Source organism: Alosa pseudoharengus, unplaced genomic scaffold, assembly GCF_046254945.1.
Source record: "Alosa pseudoharengus isolate Yale_2024_CS ecotype anadromous, Long Island Sound unplaced genomic scaffold, YU_APseudo_1.1 YU_APseudo_1.1_scf_8, whole genome shotgun sequence".
Taxonomy (NCBI): domain Eukaryota; kingdom Metazoa; phylum Chordata; class Actinopteri; order Clupeiformes; family Clupeidae; genus Alosa; species Alosa pseudoharengus.
The window spans coordinates 1,556,485-1,577,698 of NW_027468870.1; the positions used below are offsets into that span (position 1 = coordinate 1,556,485).

Consider the following 21,214-nt stretch of genomic DNA (forward strand, 5'->3'; position numbering starts at 1 on the left):
ATCGGTGCTACCGAACTGGAGTAGCAATGGAGCGGTTACTGCCTGCAGACATGCAGTAGACATAGCAGCTAATGGAGTCTATCTGTGTGTGTGTGTGTTACTGCCTGCAGACATGCAGTAGACATAGCAGCTCGTGGAGTGTGTGTGTGTGTGTGTGTGTTACTGACTGCAGACATAGACGTAGCATCTCGTGGAGGTTTTCATCTCAGTCAACATTTTGGTTGTGAATTGGTCACGCAGCTTCCCAGAGAGCTGCAAAGCAAAGCGATCTGACCACTGATTGCTATTCATGCTGCTCATGACTTTAGATTTGAATATGGGTTACGATTGTACTGTGACGTAGTATTATCCCACAAGTCTCTCTCTGTCTCACTCTCACTCTCTCTCTCACACTCTCTCACTCACTCACTTACTCAAATTCAAATTCAAAAGGAGCATTATTAGCATGACTATAACGTTGTACAGTATTGCCAAAGCATTTGGGTCAAATACATCAAATGGGGAGGGGAGGAAGGGGAAACACACAAATCACAAATAAAACAGAATAATGATAATTGTACACAAATATGAATTATGAACTATGGCAATGGAGAAGGGTGTGTGTGTGTGTGTGTCTGTGTCTGTGTGTATGTATGAGTGTATGTTCATATTTAGGTAGTGTAAGTTTCACATCAGCAGGTCCTTTCATTATGGCAGGAATATACGTATTGAGCGGCAAGGAGGAGGCATTTCTCTTTCTCTCCAGTGAGGAATGAAAGCCTCTCCTCATCGCTCGCAGGAATTCAGGGAGGACATTTGTCATCTTTTCAAAATAAGTTCTCCTAATGTTAACATATTTTGTGCACTGTGTCAGGAAGTGTATCTCTGTCTCTACTGTGTTTAGGTCACAGTGGTGGCACAGTCTAGTGTCTTTCGGCAGCCATGTTTGTCTGTGCCTTCCCACCTCAATGGCCAAACTGTTCACTGAGTCTGTACTTTGTCAGTGTGGTTCTCAGGTTTTTGTCTTGAATGTGTGTCAGGTAGGGTGCTAGCTGATATTCTCTGTTTAAGGCCAAATAGAATTGCATTTTACTTTGATTTTTTGTTTGATTCTTCCAGTGGATTATGTAATTTTGTTTAATAGTTTTTGTAATTTGGTTTATCCTAATTTCAGTTGCTTTGTGATTCAGATGCTGCGGTGTCAGTGGGGAATTTGTGTGTGTGGAGTGGGTGGATGAGATCAAACTCAGGACCAGCTTAGTTAGGGGACATTTTTCTTTGTTCATCTCCTGGTACTGAAGGGCTTTATAATGGAATGAGCAGGGGTCACTACTTTTCAGGTGTTTTCCAGAATTTGATCGCTCTTTTCTGTATTTTTAGAGTTAAAGGATATTGGCCTAGTTCAGCTCTGCAGGCATTGTTTGTGGCACATCTGTGTACTTTTAAGATGAATTTGCAAAACTCTGTATGGAGGGTTTCAATAGGGTGTTTTTCCCATTGATTGAAATCTTGGTTTGTAAGTGGGCCCCACACATCACTACAATAGAGGGCAATTGGTTCAACCACTGATTCAAAGATTTTCAACCAGATTTTGATTGGGATTTCTACAGGGATCTGCCGTTTTATGGCATAGAAAGCCCTGCGTGCCCTGTCTCTCAGATCATTCACTGCAACATTGAATTTTCCATTTGAGCTTATTTTTAGGCCTAAATATTTGTAGTCATTTGTGTGTGTGATAGTGTTTGTTCCTATTGTGAAATTATGTTTTTGTATCTGAGATCTGGATCTCTTTTCAAATACCATTATTTTGGTTTTATTTGGGTTTACTGCCAGGGCCCAAGTTTGGCAGTACTGCACCAGCAGATCTAGGTTTTGCTGCAATCCCTGTTGGGTGGGTGAGAGCAGTACCAGATCATCAGCAAAGAGCAGTAGTTTGATCTCAGTGTCTTGTAGGGTAAGGCCGGGTGCTGTGGAGCTTTCAATGATTCTTGCTAATTCATTTATGTAAATGTTAAATAGGGTTGGGCTTAAGCAGCAGCCTTGTCTTACTCCACGTCCCTGGGATATGAAAGTTGTTCTTTTGTTTCCAACCTTTATTGCGCATTTACTTCCTGTATACATTGATTTTATCAGGTCGTAGGTTTTACCTCCTACACCACTTTGTATAACTTTTTAGAATAAGCCTGTGTGCCAAATGGAGTCGAAAGCTTTTTTAAAATCAATAAAACAGGCGTAAATTTTCTTTTTGTTTTGGTTTACTTGTTTTTCAATTTGGGTGTGTAATGTATAAATGTGATCAGAAGTGCGGTAATTTGGTAGGAATCCAATTTGACATTTGCTCAGGGCATTGTGCTTCATAAGGAAGTTTAGGACTCTTGAATTTATGATACTACAGCATAGCTTCCCCAGATTGCTGTTCACACAAATGCCTCTGTAGCTGTTAGGGTCGAATTTGTCACCGGATTTGAAAATTGGGGTAATGAGTCCTTGTGTCCAGATCTCAGGGTAGTAGCCTACACTCAGAACCATGTTGAAAAGCTTTATGATGGCAGTTTGAAATGTTGTGCTAATGCTTTTCAACATTTCATTCAGTATACCATCTAATCCTGGGGATTTTTTGTCTTTCAATTTTCTTATGTTTCTTTTAAGATCTATTTCAATAATGGGAAAGTCCACAGGGTTTTGATAATGTTTAATAGTGCATTCTAATTTTTCAAGTGATTGGTGTATGTGGTGTTGCTCCACATTTGTATTTGAATCTATATTTTGAAATAATGTTTGGAAATGGTTTGTCCATATTTCCCCATTTTGAATGGCTAGTTCTTCCTTTCTGGTTTGTTTCAGGGTGTTCCAATTTGTCCAGAAAGTATTTGAATCTATTGACTCTTCTATTACTTCCAGGTGCTTTCTGGTGTACTGTGCTTTTTTGATTTTGAGTGTACGCTTGTATTTTCTAAGCGTCTCATAGTAAAGGCTGCGGATGTTTATATTATTTGGGTCTCTATGTTTTTGGTTAGATATATTTCTTAGTTCTTTTCTTATGAATTGACATTTTAGATCAAACCAGTTGTCCTCTTTTTTCAATTTACGATTTTATTTTTCCTTTTCAATTGTGCTTTTCTAGCTGTTTCTTCAAAAATGGTATTTATGTGGTTTACTGCCAGATCAACGCCCTCTTTAGTGTGGGCATATGTGGCTACAAGAAAGGTATCTAGGAGTGTCTGAATTCTTTCACTGCATTCTGAATTCTTACTCACTCTCTCTCACTCTCTCTCACTCACTCACTCTCTCTCTCTCTCACTTACTCACTCTCTCACTCACTTACTCACTCACTCTCACTCTCTCTCTCTCACTCACTCTCTCTCTCACTCTCACTCACTCACTCTCTCTCTCACTCACTTACTCACTCACTCTCTCTCTCTCTCTCACTCACTCACTCACTCTCTCTCACTCTCTCTCTCTCACTCACTCTCACTCACTCTCACTCTCTCTCTCACTCTCTCTCTCACTCTCTCTCTCACTCTCTCACTCTCTCTCTCACTCTCTCACTCTCTCTCTCACTCTCTCTCTCACTCACTCACTCACTCTCTCTCTCTCTCTCTCACTCACTCACTCACTCTCGCTCTCTCGCTCACTCGATCACTCACTCTCTCTCTCTCTCTCTCTCTCTCTCAATTTCAATTCAATTCAAGGTTGCTTTATTAGCATGACTGTAAGTACAGTGTTGCCAAAGCACAATTAAAACAGCATAACAATTAGAACATTGACAGCATTAAGGGAAACAGTAACATGTAACATGAAAATTGTGTGTATACCCTCACTTTCTCTCTCTCCTACACACACACCCACACACACACATACACACACACGCACACACACGTAGGCATGTGGTCACACACACACACACACATACTGCACGCACACACACGCACACACACACACATACACACACAGACAGCATACACATTATAACACATTGGATTAAGTACAGACATTAGGTCGGGCATTATGGCAAGGTGTCCGACTCACTGTCCCTCATGTCATGGCAAGCTGCAACGTATTTTGCAGCCAGCGGAGCAGTCAGTCCTTCTCCTAGCAGGTGGGCCAATTTATCAGAGTCTTTAAGGGAGCTAAAATTTGGAATTTTATTTGAGAATTGTAAAAAGTATCTTTTTCTAATTTGTTCAAACTTTGGACAGTGTAGGAGAAAGTGCATCTCTGTCTCAACCTCACCAGTCGTACAGTGACCACAGAGCCGCTGCTCTTTAGGCAGCCATACTTTTTTGTACCGGCCTTTCTCTATGGCAAGGCTGTGGTCACTTAGCCTGTACTTGGTAAGAATCTGTCTCTGCTTTGTATCTCTGACGGTGGAGAGGTACTCTGCCAATTCATAATCTCGTTTTAGTGACAAGTAACATTCTAATTTGGATTGTGATTTTGTTTGATCATCCCAATGTTCCAGATATTTTTTCTTACTTTGGTTCATAATTTCTTTTACTTTGATCTGATTTTGAAAAGCAGTGCTGGTCTGAGATTGATGGGTTAGTGTATTAGTTAACTTCAGAACCAACTGACAGAGGGGACTGGTTTCAGGGCTGACCTCTTGGGTTTTGATTGCTTGAAACTTTATGGTATTTTCTGGGCTAAATTTAAGATGTATCCAGAATTTTAGTGATCTTTTTTGTACATTTAAAGCTAATGGGAATCTGCCTAATTCTGCCCTGCATGCATTTGTGGGTGTTTTCCTTTGGACCCTGAGAATATTCCTAATAAATTCTGCATGCAGGGATTCTATGGGGTGTTTGTCCCATTTAGTGTAGTCGAGCTTACTGAGTGGACCCCATACCTCACATCCATACAGTGCAATTGGCATGATGACACTGTCAAAGATTTTGCACCAGATGTTAATTGGAATTTTTATTTTATTAAAATTCTTTTTGATGGCATAGAGAGCTCTGCGAGCTTTATCTTTTAGCGCATTCACTGCAAGATCAAAGCTTCCTGAGGCACTGAGTTTCAGGCCTAGATAATCATAAGATAAAGAATGCTCTAGAGCGGTGTTTCCTAGAGTGAAAAGGTGTCTGGTTGCCTGGGATCTGGCTTTCTTTTGGAAGATTACAATCTTTGTTTTTGCCAAATTAACTGTCAGGGCCCAGTTCTGACAGAAGTGCTCTAGCAGGTCCAGGTGCTGCTGTAGCCCTTGTTCAGAGGGTGAGAGCAGCACCAGGTCATCTGCAAAGAGCAGGAATTTAACTTCCGTATTGTTTAGGGGGAGTCCAGGAGCTGTAGATTGTTCCAGTAACACCGCTAACTCATTAATATAAATATTGAACAGGGTAGGACTCAAACTACAGCCCTGTCTCACCCCACGCCCCTGAGTGAAGTATTCTGTTCTGCTGTTATCAATTTTCACAGCGCATTTGTTGTCCATATACATGGATTTGATTATATCATATATTTTACCCCCTACACCACTTTGTAAAGTTTTATAGAATAATCCATCGTGCCAAATTGAGTCAAATGCTTTCTTAAAATCAACAAAACAAGCGAAGATTTTACTTTTGTTTGCTTGAGTAACATGTTTGTTAATTAGGGTGTGTAGGGTGTAAATGTGGTCAGCGGTACGATGTTTTGGTAAGAAGCCAATCTGACCTTTACTCAAGACATTGTGTTCGGTAAGGAAGGCCTGTAAACGGGCGTTTAGAATACAGCAGAAAACCTTCCCCAGGTTACTGTTCACACAGATGCCTCGATAGTTATTGGGATCGAATTTGTCTTCACTCTTAAAGATAGGGGATATAAGCCCCCTGTTCCAGACCTCAGGAAAGCAGCCAGCTTGAAGAACGAGATTGAACAGCTTTAAAAGGACCTTTTCCAGCTCAGGGGTGCTGTGTTTCAGCATTTCAGTCCTGATGCTGTCAGGTCCACATGCTTTTTTTGGTTTTAGTTTGTGGAGTATGAGTGTTAATTCTTCCTGAGTGATTTCATAGTCAAGTGGGTTTTGACTGTCTTTTATGATGTTTTCAAGGGAGTGTAACTTTTGTGTAATGACTTGTTGGCCAATTGTAAGGTTATTTGATGGGATTTTGTTGTAAAGTTCTTCAAAGTAATTCTTCCATGTTTCTCCATCTTTCAGAGGTGTGTCTTGATTTTGCTTTGGGTTTAGGTTATTCCATTTTTCCCAAAACTGATTCTGGCTTATTGAGGTTTCAATTTCTTCTAGGGTTTCATTATAGTGTTTTTGTTTTTTCTTTTGAATCATATGTTTATATTCTTTAAGTTTGTTGCAGTAGTTTTCTCTAATTTCTGGGTTGTGTGGTTGGCGGTGTTTTTGGTTGGACATTTTTCTGAGGTCTTTCCTCATTAGTTCACACTCCTTGTCAAACCATTTTTCTTTATGGGTTTTGTTTTTGGGTTTAGGATTACCCCTCAGGAGATTTGCTTTGAGGGCTATCCTGTGATATAATTCATTTATTTGATTTACTGCCATAATTACATCTGCATGATTTGCTGTGAATCGTGTTACTAAAAAGTTGTTAATGAGATTAGTAATTTCAACTGAGTTAGCTGCATTGATGAATTCAGACACACTGTCAGATGTCCATTTATAGGACAGATTGAGTTTTAGAAGTTTTTTAGTGTCTATGATTTTTATTTCCTGTATTCTTTTCAGAAATACGTTTATCTGGCAGTGGTCTGAAAGTGGTAACTGTGGTCTTACAGTGAATGCGTTGATGGAGGAGGGGTCCATGTCAGTAACTGCGTAATCAACTACACTAGACCCAAGAGCTGAGCAGTATGTGAACCGACCTAATGAGTCCCCTGTCATCCTACCATTAAGAAAGTACAGGCCTAGGCCTCGACAGAGATGCACTAGCTCCTTACCATTTCTATTAATGACAGAGTCAGGGTTGTATCTGGTTTTCTATGGTTGGTGATGTAATGCATTTGTTATCTTTCTCACTTATTTCAACTATTTCATTTTCCAAACCTGTTCTAGCATTAAAATCCCCACATAGCAGTACATTTCCCTGAGCCTGGAAATGGCTGCATTCTGAGTTAAGGTCACTGAAGAACTCTTCTTTAAAGTATGGTGATTCTGCAGGTGGGGCATACACTGCACAGATGTAGAGATCATTTTCATGACTTATAACTCCTTTATTCAGCTTTAACCACACTCGTGTAAGTTCTTTCTTTTTGATAGAAAGATATGGTGTCAAAAATTCTTTAAACCAAATTATTATACCCCCTGAGTCTCTGCCACGTTTTATGTTTTTGTGTTTTAAAGATGGTAAAATAATTTCGTTATACCCTGAGGGACAGTGAGTACTTAAATCTGATCTACACCAAGTTTCCAACAGAATAACAATATCATGGTGTTTGATACTGAGTAGAAAGTCAGAGTTAAGACTTTTGGCTCCAAACGTCGATGAATGAAGCCCCTGGATATTCCAGGAAGTAATGGAGAATGATCTCGTCATGTATATTATGTATATTCTTGGTTATTGAGTCATTGAAAGAGAAATTAAGAAGAAAGAAATAGTCACAAATAAATAGATATGGGTATTCTTCCCCTATCCTTTTTAGCCTAGTTTCTTGAAGATGAGGTGAAGCAGTTGCCTCACTTCTCCGATGTCAGTACAAACTGGGTGTTTTTTACCTTGGAGTATGTCTGAGTAGGTTGTGTGGTGTTGTAAAGCTCCACAGCAGTGGCAGTTGTCCAGCAGAGTGCTGTCCTCATGTGTACTTGTGGTGTTGAAGTTCCTTGCATGAGGGCATGGTTCAGCTTGGCAGGGTTCGGTATTGTTGAGCTGGGGTCTGCTGGTTTGAGCACTCCTGGGCTGAGTCCTGCTAGGCTGGGCCTTGCTGTGCTGGGCTCTGGTTGGTTGGGCTGGCCTGGTCATGGTTCTGCTGGGTTGGGCTCCACTGTGCCGGGATTGGTTGGTCTGCCGATGAGAGGGCTGGGCTCCGGTGTGGGCTGTTTGTGTATTAACTCTGTTGAGTTGGGGTTCCTGTTGTCTGTTGTGGGGCTGGGCAGCCTGGCTGGATCGGAGGTGAGAGGGGACTCTGCCCAGAGTCTTTTATGTCCTTTGCTAGTTGTCTAACTGCATCAGGATATAGGTGCACACGGTCATAGAGATGCTCCTCTGTCAGAGATGGGTGGTGGGCAATGTGGGTGTTTGGGATTTGTGAGCAATATGAAGATATTTTTTGGTTGATCTTGTTGATCAATTCGTTGGGAAAGTCTTTTCTGGGGAGAAGTGATGAGATTATGATGTTTGCCATAGGGAATTCTTCATTGGCCTTCTTTGCCACCATTTTTATTGCTTCTGCTACGGCCTCTCTTTTTGATCTTAGATTGTTTGTTCCAGTATGAATTATGATATTTTGTGGATCTCTTAGGGTGGATGGGCAGAGTAATTCAAGGGCAGATTCAGTGGTGGGGCACCAGAATTTTGCCACTCTGTGGGTGGGAAACAGCTTTAAGGGGTTGAGGTATCGTCCATTAGAGTCCATGAGTATGGCTGTTTTGATGGTCGGCTGGGCTTGGGATAGAGCCGCAGGCAGGGGTGGATGTGTAGCAGGTGAGGGTGCAGCAGTGGATTTTAACTGGGTTGGGGTCTCTGTTGTCGGTGTGGGCATGGCTGGAGAGGTGAGCAGGGGTGGTAGTGTGGCATGTGTTGACGCGGCTGTAGGTGTTGGCAGGGGTGTTGTAGTCTCTGCTGTCGGTGTGGGCATGGCTGTGGAGGTAGGCTGAGGCAGGGGTGTGGCAGGCGATATCAGCTGGTTTGCTGAGGCAGGTAAGGTGGATTTGTTGGTGGGATGGTGTCCATCCTGTGGAGCTGTGCTGGTGTCTGGGCTGCTCTCTGTCTGTGAGGCTGTAGAAGTAACTTGGAGCTGATTGAGAACAGCTGTGGTTGGGTTGGTAGTCAGGCTGGTAAGCTGCTCTGTAAGGCTCTGGATAGTGCTGTTTTTCTGTTCCAAGGATATTTTTAGTCTCAGTTCAGCATCCAGGTTATTGTTTTGTTCTTTCAAGCTGTCCATTCTTAGTATAAGGTTTTTTATCTTGATTTTATCTTGTTTATTTTCCTCTTTAAACTGTCTAAATTCATCTTTTAGTTGTTTGACAGAGTCACTGTCCATTAGTTGTAGGGCTGGGACAACGCGTCGACGTAATCGATGACATCGACGCAAAAAATACGTCGACGCAAAATATGAGCGTCGATTCGTCAAGCATAACGTGTGCTGCTAAATATTTTTAATCTTACACCTTCAGTGTTTTCCATACGTTGACTAATCTGTGGCTGGTCACCACGAAATCAAAACCGGCCACCACACGTTGATGTTCTATGTTGTAGGCCTACTGTTTAAATTAAAGATAAGATCAAATAATTTCATTGAGCTGCACTTTTTACATACAGCCTTTCGTCGCCCCGCCTGCTCTCTCTCGTAACGAGCCCGCTGCTCCTCCTCTGCATGTGATTTAACAAATTATTCACGATTGTTGAAGGATTGTTGTTGCCACATAGAAGCACTGCATAGAACACAGTGGGCTACATTGCTATTAAATCCGCTTAGCATCGTGACCATGCTGCGCAAATTTGATCAAAACTGCTGCATTAAAGTTAAAGTAAACTCTGCTAAGGTCTTATCACAACATGGTACATTGAGGAGACTACTAAGTTAAGTTACAGTATGCAACAAGCAGTAAAGCTAACATTAGAATACTGTTTGGATGTCAAGTTTAGCATGCTTACTTGCAGCTGCTTATTTTTCATGCAGGGCTTATTTTATTGACTCTGAATGTTTGCAAAATCCCGATGTAAATGGAAAAGTGTTTTCCAAGACTCAAAAGTGCTTGTCCAAAGGAGAAGTACTAACCGTTATTTGAACTAACTACTTATGAATTGCATCCACACATCAGCAGCCTTTTAACTGTGTTAATGTTAATTGCAAGGATTCCCACACGAACGTCTTAAAATGACAGGCACTCAATTAGACACTGCTGAACTTTATTGAATGCTACCTCTGACTAAGAATGCATTACTTTGCACTTGTATAGTCTTTTATTTTGTAATCTTAAAAGCAATAAACGTATATTGCAATGTTAACGAATTCATGTTTTTTCATTCAGATATGTAAATAAACATGTATAAGTTGCTATTAGTGAATTAATGTGGAGATAATCGATAATCGAATCGAATCGAAATCGAATCAGACTGAAAAAATGAATCGTTAGATTAATCGATGCATCGAAAAAATAATCGCTAGATTAATCGTTTAAAAAATAATCGTTTATCCCAGCCCTAATTAGTTGGCTTTCCTTAAACTCTGCAATTTCCATTTCCACAAAAGAAAGACACTCCTGGATCCTCTGCACTGACACTGTTGTTCTGGGTGTCTGAGGGGAGTGAGAAGCAGTGGCCGCGCGTGGAGAAGGAGCAGGAGCAGGGGGAGGGGGTGTGGGCTTTGGGTTCTCTGCTGCTGTCACTGTAGGGGAGACAGAGCTCTTCTTTTTCTCAGCCAGGATTTTAAGTTTAGGAAAGTCTCTTTCAAATTTCTCAAGGCTTGCCTCTGATCCCTGGATCATCACCTTTCCGTTGTTGTACAGGTTAATGTTAAATTTGGGCTTGGAATCTAGATAGAGTTGTCTCATTACTTTGTTCCCTGCCATTTTGAAGTCTTTGTTGGTGGAACTTAGGGCTTGGTGCCATGCTTCCGGATGGTTTGTAAAAAATATCAGATCTACCTTTATTTCTTTATCATTTAGGACCATGGAGTCTGATACTAAGGTTTCTGGAGAGTCTCTTAGTATGTGGTCCTTGTATTTTTTTCTTTGAGCTTCACTAGTCACTGTGGCTGGGTAGTTGACAGTGAGACTGCTGAGACTGCTACTCCGCCCCTTAAAAGTATCCATTTCCAACTGTCATGGAATGTTGACAATACGGCAATGGCTCTGTTTATAGATTTTATCAGAGGTAGCTTAATAGCTTATGGTGCTAAATCAGTCAGATTTGTGGCTTACCTCTTAGTTATTTTGTTTAATCTGCTGTTTTTGATGTCCTTTTAGTGTCCTTGTCCAGGATCTTTGTCACAGGTGTCTTCTTGTCTTGACAGTTGTTTGGATCTTCTTTATATATTCCTTTGTTAGCTTGGTTGCTAAAATGTTAGCCAGAATATGTCCAGATTTCTGTTTCCTAGAAATATATAAAATCCAGGGGAGGTTTTCGCAAAATAACCTGTTCAGGTTGTTCCTGTAGGCTTCACCTTTCTTTTCTTCTATATGGTCTCTTTAAACTAGACTCTTAACAAGTAATATATACATATTTATGAGGAGCTCATATCTTGCTGCTGATCAGTAACTTGTAGAACTCTCTCTCTCTCACTCTCACTCTCACTCTCACTCACTCATGATGAAATCTAAGATGGGGGTTGTGGGTGCTGATCGATTGCTCTAATAATTTGACGTAGAAAGTAATTAGTGGCTAAATAAGGGCTGGGGAGAGGAAGCCCATAAATCAGTGGTCACCAACCTTTTTGAGCCCAAGATCCCTGACCTCGCCCTGAACAAAGGCAAGATCTACCATGAAGCGTCAAAAGAGAATCAAAGCTAAAATACTTGCAATTTAAGGCCTTTTATTTAGGCAAATGTATCGGGTCAAAAATATCACATCCTCCACCCCCTTATACAGGCGTCAAAGAGATAACAACACTTAACAGTCTTTACTTGCATGATTTTGGTTTTGATTTTTTAATTGGATTAGGTGTTTGTGAGCACGTCATGATAAATTTGATAATGTTTGATCGCTATTTTGGTATGAAGCATCTTTCACGTAATGAATGCGCACTCTAGAAAGTGAAAGTAACCTGCCTAGGCCTAAAATCCGCTTTGTGTGTAGCTGTCTGTGCACGTCCGTAATCAATTACATTCTTAAAATGTAGAACAAATCCCTGACTGTTCCTGATCGCTAAACTTTTGTTTTCTTTTTCTGTCAGTTAGCAGTTGATGTAGAAGCAGCATAATTTGACTTCAGCGGTGACAAGTCCTGTTGCGAGAGAGAGAGAGAGCGCACCTGCAAAGTGGTGCTGTGCGTGTGTGTGTGTCTGCATCATGGGGTTACGTTCGGTTCAAGCAGACGTTGGTCCGTCCGGTCCCACATTCACGCCACTCCATTATTAGATTAACGTAAAATATGTGCAGGAGTTTCTCGCATTATGATTGCTAAATTTGCAGGTTTTGAATAAATCATTCGCTATACCCGCAATCCCGCGCTGAAATTTAGGCTCTAAAACGCTGGCAAACATGCGTGAATTTGGTGACTTTTTATTTTTCCTGTTATTCTCGGGATCTACTGAGCAAGTCCTAAAGATCTACAGGTCGATCGCGATCGACGGGTTGGCGACCACTGCCATAAATCATTGTCTGGTATTTCCTGCGGATTGTTTCAGTTCACACAATGACATCACACTGATGATACCTGTTTTAGCCTCCGCTGAGCAGACTATCTGGAGAGTGCGTGTTGGGATGTGCTGTTGAGAGTGTGCGTGTTGAGAGTGTGTGTGTTGAGAGTAGGGATGTAACGGTATGCAAATTTAACCTCACGGTTATAGTGACCAAAACTATCAAGGTTTTCGGTATTATCGCGGTATTTTTAAAAGTGTGTTCAATATGTTCAGAAAGCACTAATAGGCCTACACAAGCTAAAATAGTTTCAAAAAGTGTGACAGCATTTACTATATTACAAAATATAGACAAAACCTTATTAAAAAAGTGCAACATTTAACCAGGGATGCTGGAACTCATCTGCACCTGGGGGTGCTCATAGAGGGGGTGCTGAGGGAGGGTAAAAAAATTGTTACTGAGTAGATGTGATTCCTTTATTCTGGTGCAGGCCTACATCCTGACTGCACAAACAAACCTGGCTGAGCTGAGCATTCTTAATTCATAGCATAATGTTACCGTGGCATTGTGTGTTGTCCCATTCACTTTTTCCTTGGTCATGTTTAATTGGCTTTGTGCCACAGTTAAATCCATCAGTTAGACAACAGAATCAGTATGGTACCAGTTTTGTTTCATTGTACCAGGCCTACTGTGTGTCAAAAGCAGGCTCGGATGAAGCTGGGAAGGATTAAACACACGGTTTCCACACCGTGGTAATCGACCGTGATAATCATGATATTTGACATGAAAACGCTAATTGTCAACATTTTTATCGCGTTTTACCATTATACCGGTGATAGTTACATCCCTAGTTGAGAGCGTGTGTGTGTTGAGCGTGTGTGTGTTGAGCGTGTGTGTCGAGTGTGTGTGTCTGGAGAGTGTGTGTATGGAGAGAGTGTGTCGGCCAGCAGTGTCATCAAACTAAGACCTCATAACACACAGACGCAGTTGTATGGATGTAGCACAGCTTTTGGGATACAACAACCAATATTCTTTTGAACGTTATATTGTTTTAAGATTAGGTGGGGTCCACTTATTTTTCTAAACCAGCATTGTTTCTTATTGTGAACATTGTTTTCTTGTTGTTTTTTTTATATTCTTTGATATTTGATGTAATCTCTTTCTATCCCTCTCTTTCTCTCTATCCTTTCTCCCTCTTCACATCTCCACCTCTCTATCTATCTATCTATCTATATCCCTCTCCCCCTCCAGTGGAGCCGAAAGTGTACGTGTCGGCGGGTTCCGTGGCTCTGGTTGACGGGGGCAACGAGACGGCGGTGGCGACGTGCATTGCGGAGCGGGCGCGTCCGCCGGCCGAGGTCTCCTGGGAGACGGACCTGCATGGCGCGTCGGAGGCCCAGCTGCAGGACGAGGCCAACGGCACCACGACTACACAGGTGCACTACATGTGGCACCCCAGCCGGCACGGCCAGGGACACACGCTCACCTGCGTCGTCCGCCACCCTGCCCTGCAGGCCGACTTCAGGGTGCCCTACCTGGTCAGCGTGCTCTGTGAGTGACCCTTACCTGTTCCTCTTACCTGTTCCTCTTACCTGTTCTCCTATGCCGACCTTAGACTGTACGATTTTTGAGCGATTTCACAGTCGCCGACTAAATGTCCAAAGTCAGAATGAAAGCATGGGAGTTTTACTGGAGCCACAGAGCGTTCCCATCAACTAGATTGTTTAGTGTAAGGTGCCAATCTTTGCGGTAGTCTTAGTCGTGGCTCATGCAAATAGTGACATGAACAATATAAAAAAACAATTGTAAGCTCCAGAGTTTCTGCTAGAAAAAAATGGTGCTGGTCACTGAGGTTTCGTTTTCCGTACATTTTGATGATATGCCGGTCAAATATCCTATTATCACTTCTTAATTAGTCAAATTGAGGAAAACTGGAGACAGGCTATGTAGCTTAAAGAATGACATAATCAAGCTGTATAGAATGCAACATGTTCATTAGTCTAACTTAAACATGCCTAACAAGATCTAGCCAGTATCTTTTCATGGACAGCAAGAGTCCGCTTCGTTCGTTGTTTTAAAAAGGCTACGTTGTTTGTTGCTGCTACCCACGTCATCTCCAGTGGTGACTGTTTAACACAGATGCGCACACACAAGAATGAGCGCTCACACCACTACCCTCTAATGCTATGCCTCTTTATTTGATAACAATAAATTAAGAAATGTTTCCTATTCTGGGAAATGTTTAGTTTCTTTTTCTTTCGGCCGCGGTTCAATGGTACCGTTTAATTGTGCCAGAAATTATCCGGGGACCAGTAATCTCTTCGTCGAGGAGGCCCCAACCCTGCAGATCATAGACAGAGAACGCATAGGCCTACTGTATGCTTTGGGTAGAGAACACTTTGCATGTCCAGTGTACACGGAGAATCACAGTGTCTTGGAGCAGCCGCATCCCCCGCAACTCCACTTCCAATGCCACTGATTCCGACAGATACGCCCGACACTTCTGCTTTTTATCTGGTGGTGGTGGAGTTGACCGGACATCTGAGGCTTCAGACGTTACCAATTTATCATCATCCATCGCGTCTGGCCTCTGAAAAAACTTAGGCTAGTCTGCCTGGGCCTGGCCATGTTTGAACCGCCTCACTCATTTGTTTGGTGTTTAACATGGACGTTTTAAGCGTGCGCTTCCTATTTTAAATGCAGCATAGGCTATGCGTGTAGTTTAATAGCTTACTTTTCAAATGGTATAGAGCCTGTTCATTTAAAAACATAGCCAGAGGACGTATAATATAGGCTTACATATTAAGGCTTATTTTCAAATTCTGATTGCGTTAGAGGACGGGATTATTAGCCAATTTCAATCGGACAATTTGACCGGAGAGATTTAATTTTGTCGGACATTTCATTTTTTTTTCGGCCAATGTCCGGTAATTACCGGACAACGGAAACCCTGGTAAGCTCTCTCTAACGCCAAACAAGAAGGGGCAGAGTAGGTGACAGCTGTAGATTATATCATTATTTGTTATTTTGTTTCTTATTATGAATTAATAGTCGGTTATTCCACGTGACGGAACAACTCTTATATCGGTTAGGGATGTCACACATGAAACAATGCTGCAGAAACACAAAAATATGACTTTGATATGAGTAGGCTATCGTTTGTGTTCCTTTTGATATCTAGTGCACGATGAGAAATAATTTAAAGGAACCTAGTTGCAGTCTTGTAAATAGTGACCCTGCAAAATCCCTAGTCGTTGCAAAATCCCTAGTCATTGCAAAAACACTAGTCTGTGACTTACAAGCTCGTCTTGATATCTGAGAGGGTCTGAGACTGAAAATATTTGGAAAATATTTTTAAAAAAACTACAAAGTCTTCTGGTGTAAGGGTGGCATTACCTATTCACCCTATCTGATCCTCTCCACTACCTGGTCTCTCCCCCTACCTGATGTTCCCTATCTGGTCTCTTCCCCTACCCAGTCTCTCCCCCTACCTGGTGTTCCCTACCTGGTCTCTCCCCCTACCTGGTCTGTCCTACCTGGTCTCTTCCCTACCTGGTCTCTTCCCTACCTGGTCTCTTCCCTACCTGGTCTCTCCCCTACCTGGTGTTCCCTACCTGGTCTCTCCCCCTACCTGGTCTCTCCCCCTACCTGGTCTCTCCCCCTACCTGGTCTGTTCCCTACCTGGTGTTCCCTACCTGGTGTTCCCTACCTGGTGTTCCCAACCTGGTCTCTTCCCTACCTGGTGTTCCCTACCTGGTGTTCCCTACCTGGTCTCTCCCCTACCTCGTCTTTCCCCTACCTGGTCTCTCCCCTACCTGGTGTTCCCTACCTGGTGTTCCCTACCTGGTGTTCCCTACCTGGTGTTCACTACCTGGTCTCTTCCCCTACCTGGTGTTCCCTACCTGGTCTCTCCCCTACCTGGTGTTCCCTACCTGGTCTCTCCCCCTACCTGGTCTCTCCCCCTACCTGGTCTGTTCCCTACCTGGTCTGTTCCCTACCTGGTGTTCCCTACCTGGTGTTCCCTACCTGGTGTTCCCTACCTGGTGTTCCAAACCTGGGCTCTTCCCTACCTGGTGTTCCCTACCTGGTGTTCCCTACCTGGTCTCTCCCCTACCTGGTCTCTCCCCTTCCTGGTCTCTCCCCTACCTGGTGTTCCCTACCTGGTGTTCCCTACCTGGTGTTCCCTACCTGGTGTTCACTACCTGGTCTCTTCCCCTACCTGGTCTCTTCCCTACCTGGTGTTCCCTACCTGGTCTCTTCCCTACCTGGTGTTCCCTACCTGGTCTCTTCCCCTATCTGATCCGCTTCCCTACCTGGTCTACTGCCACAGGTCTGCACAGTCCAACTGCAAAACCAAACAGAAGTCGCAGCATGCTCACCGAAAACACGGTTGTGCAAACTATCTGTTTTAAAAAGATAGGCTGGCCTATGGGAAACAACAGGACTAAGCATAACCTACAAAAATCCATACATAGTCTAGCCTTGGAATTTCCGAGAAGCTAACTTTATACATAATTATTATTGTTCGTTTGACGACAAAGCTACCTGGCATTATAATGGGAATTCCTTCCAAGTAACAAGCGTCTATTGCTGCTTGCTGCACCCACCCAATAAACTTGGCAAGCATTTCCCTCCAGTTTCCAGATTTTATCTGATGGTGATTTCTTCCCTTGTAATCATATTTGTTGACTGCATTTGTTATGATTTCCAAGAATCAGAATTATGAATTATAATGCAGTTTTTTAACACTGCATGGTCATTGTGTATCTGACCTAGCAACAGTAACAGCAGCATGCGGGACTTGACAAAGGGTGAACGGCCGAGATATTTGCGTATCAATGGATTAATGTGGACGCACATTATTCTACGGATAACTCTGAAGAAGATAAAACATCAGTCTGTTTTGCTTGTACTAATATTAAAAGGTATCAATTATGCCCCAGTGACTGTAATTATTATGAAGATATGAACTTAATATGAATTACAAAATATGTGAATTTATTGAAACATATGACATATCTGAGCTGGCCCGAAAGTATTCTCTTCAGCGCATCCGCGTTAGAACTGGCCCAGCACGATATTCTATTCAGCGCATGAGCGCAGCCCATCAACTGGTATCATACACCGATAACACTTCATATCCCAAAATGCGTTGCATCGTTAATGCCGCCTTTTCTGTTCATAAACAAAACATGTATCCATGCAACCAGACAAACTATCAACGAAAAAATGGCGAAGCGAAAGATTGATAATCGGAGCTTTCAAGATAGGTGGGAAAACGATTATATGTTCATATTATTCAAGGACAAACCCGTTTGCTTGGTATGTGGATTCACCGTAGCTGTCACTAAAGAGTACAACATAAAACGGCACCACGTTGAACGTGAACTGTCATGACGTGAACGTGAACTGTCATGAGTTCATGACGTGAACGTGAACTGTCATGAGTTCATGACGTGAACTGTCATGAACTGTTAATAGTTACAATTACAATTTTGATAGTTGTTAAATGTTATTTACAATTTTTATAGTTCACCTGCAAAAATAGGCCAATATATTTTTTCTATTCAGATATTAAATATATTGTTTCTATTAGGCTATATTCAGAAATGCCTGCATTCTATTTTTTCTTGTGTGTGTATACAGTTTTAATTCAATAAAAACATTGGTTATTCAATGTTGAGCTTGGCCCGCGACATACTCCCAGTTCTTAATTTTGGCCTCCTGTGAATTTGAGTTTGACATCCCTGACATAACCAGTCATATGGAAGTCCGAATTTAGCCGGTTGTTCTACTCCTCCCCCCCCTAGTATTTCTGTACATTATGTAAATATGCTGTGTCTGAACGAAGCGTAGAACATGCGGTTAAAATTCACACCTAGTGAGAGGGCATGTCGGTGACGTTTCTTTCGTGCGTCCATGTGGTTAGATCTGACTTAAATGCCAGTATTATGATTGAGTGGCATAGTGCTATCCAGAAAATCTCCGACCTGGAAAGATGCAGACATCACAGAGCTACTGTCCATGAGGGCAGACAGCATAGTGATGGAACACATGAAAGGAACGGCAAGAGACACGTGGTAGCCTACAACTGCATGGCAAGGCCAAACGAATTCAAGACTGAATCATCATAAGCAGAAGGCGCTGAAAAGGCAGTAGCCTACATCGACGTCGTTGACGACAATAACAGGAGTATTTAATAAATTGTTAGCCAAAACGGTCGGTTTTCTGTTCATTGATAGCCTTCTCATGACCTCACTGCTAAGTTCGCTGATATTTGTTGAGCATAAATATGCCTAGAGAAAATGAAAACGAAGAAAAACCCAACTTTGTGTCAAGTTCCTTACGTAAATGCAATAGACACATGGGGAGAGGATGCTTTTGGAAAAAATAAACCATGAAAAAACGAACCACTTCACTGTTATGTTAGTATTTTATTTGTTGCTTAAAAACGTATATGATAACCTTGAAGTCTTGAGTTAGCCTACTGAATTGGCTGGTACCATAAAGTTCATGCATGCTCTCTCTCTCCAACGCAACGCAAACCAGATTTGCGGTTCCATAGCCAAGTAATTCTGCTACATAACGTTGAAAACAGATAAATGTGTTTATTCGAAGCACACATACATATACTGTAGGTCAATTTCAAGTGCGCACTTACGTGACTACTTCAACCTACACACAATAGATTTTTCTTCTTTAGCATTATGTAGGCTAAAGAATAGGGTTGGGTATCGTTTGGGTTTTATCCGATACCGGTGCTAAATCGATACTTTTAAAACGGTGCCGGTGCCGAAACGGTATGTTAAAACCGCTTACCATAAAACTGCCAGGTCATGGACAACGGCATTTGCAAGCAAGCAAATCTAACAGGGACTCTACTTTCCAGTTAATTCAGTGTGTTCCCAAATGCTTCAAGACATTTCATGTCTTAACCCATAACACGCAGTAGTTTTGAACATTTTAGGCTACATGTCGGTGTTGGAAGTGTTTAGATTCCCAGCGCTAGCCTAGTAGACATTTTAACAGCAACTATGGCTATGCGCTAACACCAGTGAGCTGATTTTAATTAGCGATAACATACGGAGATGGTTTCGTAGCCTCTTTGACAGCTCAGTGACATAAGGTATGTAACCTACATATTTATGTTTTTGCCAGCTTACTTTTAACATTGTCTTCATATTCATTGTGATGTTATATGGGCCTCATGCACATGAAAGATTAATATGCTATTATGTTGTTTAACAAATAAAGTTTTCACCTTACAACTTTGCTGATAACATTTCAAACTAGAAAATGTAATTCCAGGGAATTACCATTGCATGTTAATGTAAATGTGACCGGCGTTCTATACATTATCCCGCTTATTATACGGCTACTTGCCAAAACGAAAAAATAAACTCCATGATATGTCTCTTTACACTTATTTGTTACCGTTTCGTCGTGGCTTTTGCTGAGAAACAAATAGTTCGCAACACACGCTGAACTTGAATCAAACATTCTTTAGAACACAGCTGATCAACCGTCTGCTTTCACTTTTGAATGAAGTTCCAAGCGCAAACTCCGTTGCCATTGACAGCGGTCATTCTTGCTTTCAGAGGTCCTTTCCCAAGAAATAATGACCGCTAGAACTTTCGGAAATCCCATTCAAGTCAATGGAGCATTCTACTTGCATTGTGAAGAGCCGTATAATAATGAAGAATAAAGAGTCAGCCCTTCAGATGATCCATTTTAGACAGAACTTAGGTTAGAATCTTAATGTTCACAGAGCACAGCTCAGGTCTAAAAACAGAGGTCTAACAGCACAGCTAAGTTTCACAGATGTTTCAGCACAGGTATGATTCAAAGGTATGAATTGTTGAGAAATATATTAACAAGTATACAAGTTCCATATAGTTAGTATAGTCCTCACACAACAATATATTTCTCAGAATGTCTCAGTGTAGATCTTGGATAAGTCTCAGTATGGTTAAATGGTATGTGCACAGATATGTTGAGTTAAGGTCACATGTTTGTAAGCATGTATGTTAGTAGGTATGTTTCTAGCAACATTGTCAGAGATTGGTTGACAGGTGTGCACACAGACAGGCACACACAAAATGTCATACACGGCCATCACCACTGGTCTGGTCTGGAACCTAAAAGACAAAAGCAAACAAGTTTAACAGTTATACCAAAACAATACAAGGAATGTCTGCAATTGTACAATTGTTTAATACAACTCATTTATTTAAGTGGTTGTTACATTACATTAGGCTGACACATTTTTAACCTAATGACTAACATGGTAAACAGTTTAAGCTTTTTAAACAATTCTCTCAACAATTCTAGGACAATAAAAAAAAGGTAGAGTATAATACAATTGTTGTACAATCAAGCTTATAAGCCTATAATATGAAATTGCAAACAAAGCAGAATTCTGTGTTTTATTGTTAAATATAAAACATAAACAGCTTAGTTGTTGCTGTTAATAATCATATGAGTAAGGACGGATCATTCTGATACTAAGTATCTTGATAACCAACTGCTATAACTTAAACAGCTTGCTAGGTCTGTCAGCAACATTTTTCCTACATATTACTATGTAGCCTACTACAACTGGAAAGCTTGATTCACGTGCCAGGCTACACTTTAATTTATAGACAGGAACAATACAGAAATTAGTAGGCCAAGTAAACATACTATTATAGCGTATGTTGACAACACAAACAGTACAGCTCAACTTCTGTAGTGTGTTTTAACAAGACTTTAGTGATATGGTCCATTTCCTAGCACTAGCCTATTAATGGCTTTCATAAGGTTCCTTTCCACAGGAGTATTAATCAAGCACCA

At 41.6% G+C, this 21,214-nt stretch overlaps 1 protein-coding gene across 1 annotated transcript in view; it reads left to right on the plus strand.

Moving 5' to 3' along the window:
• The window catches only part of nectin3b (nectin cell adhesion molecule 3b), a 78,757-nt gene that overhangs the window by 40,342 nt on the left and 17,201 nt on the right, over positions 1 to 21,214 (plus strand). Inside the window, exon 3 of the mRNA XM_076274447.1 lies at positions 13,634 to 13,933. Coding sequence (XP_076130562.1) covers positions 13,634 to 13,933 — 300 coding nt within the window. The remainder of the gene's footprint in view (positions 1 to 13,633; positions 13,934 to 21,214) is intronic.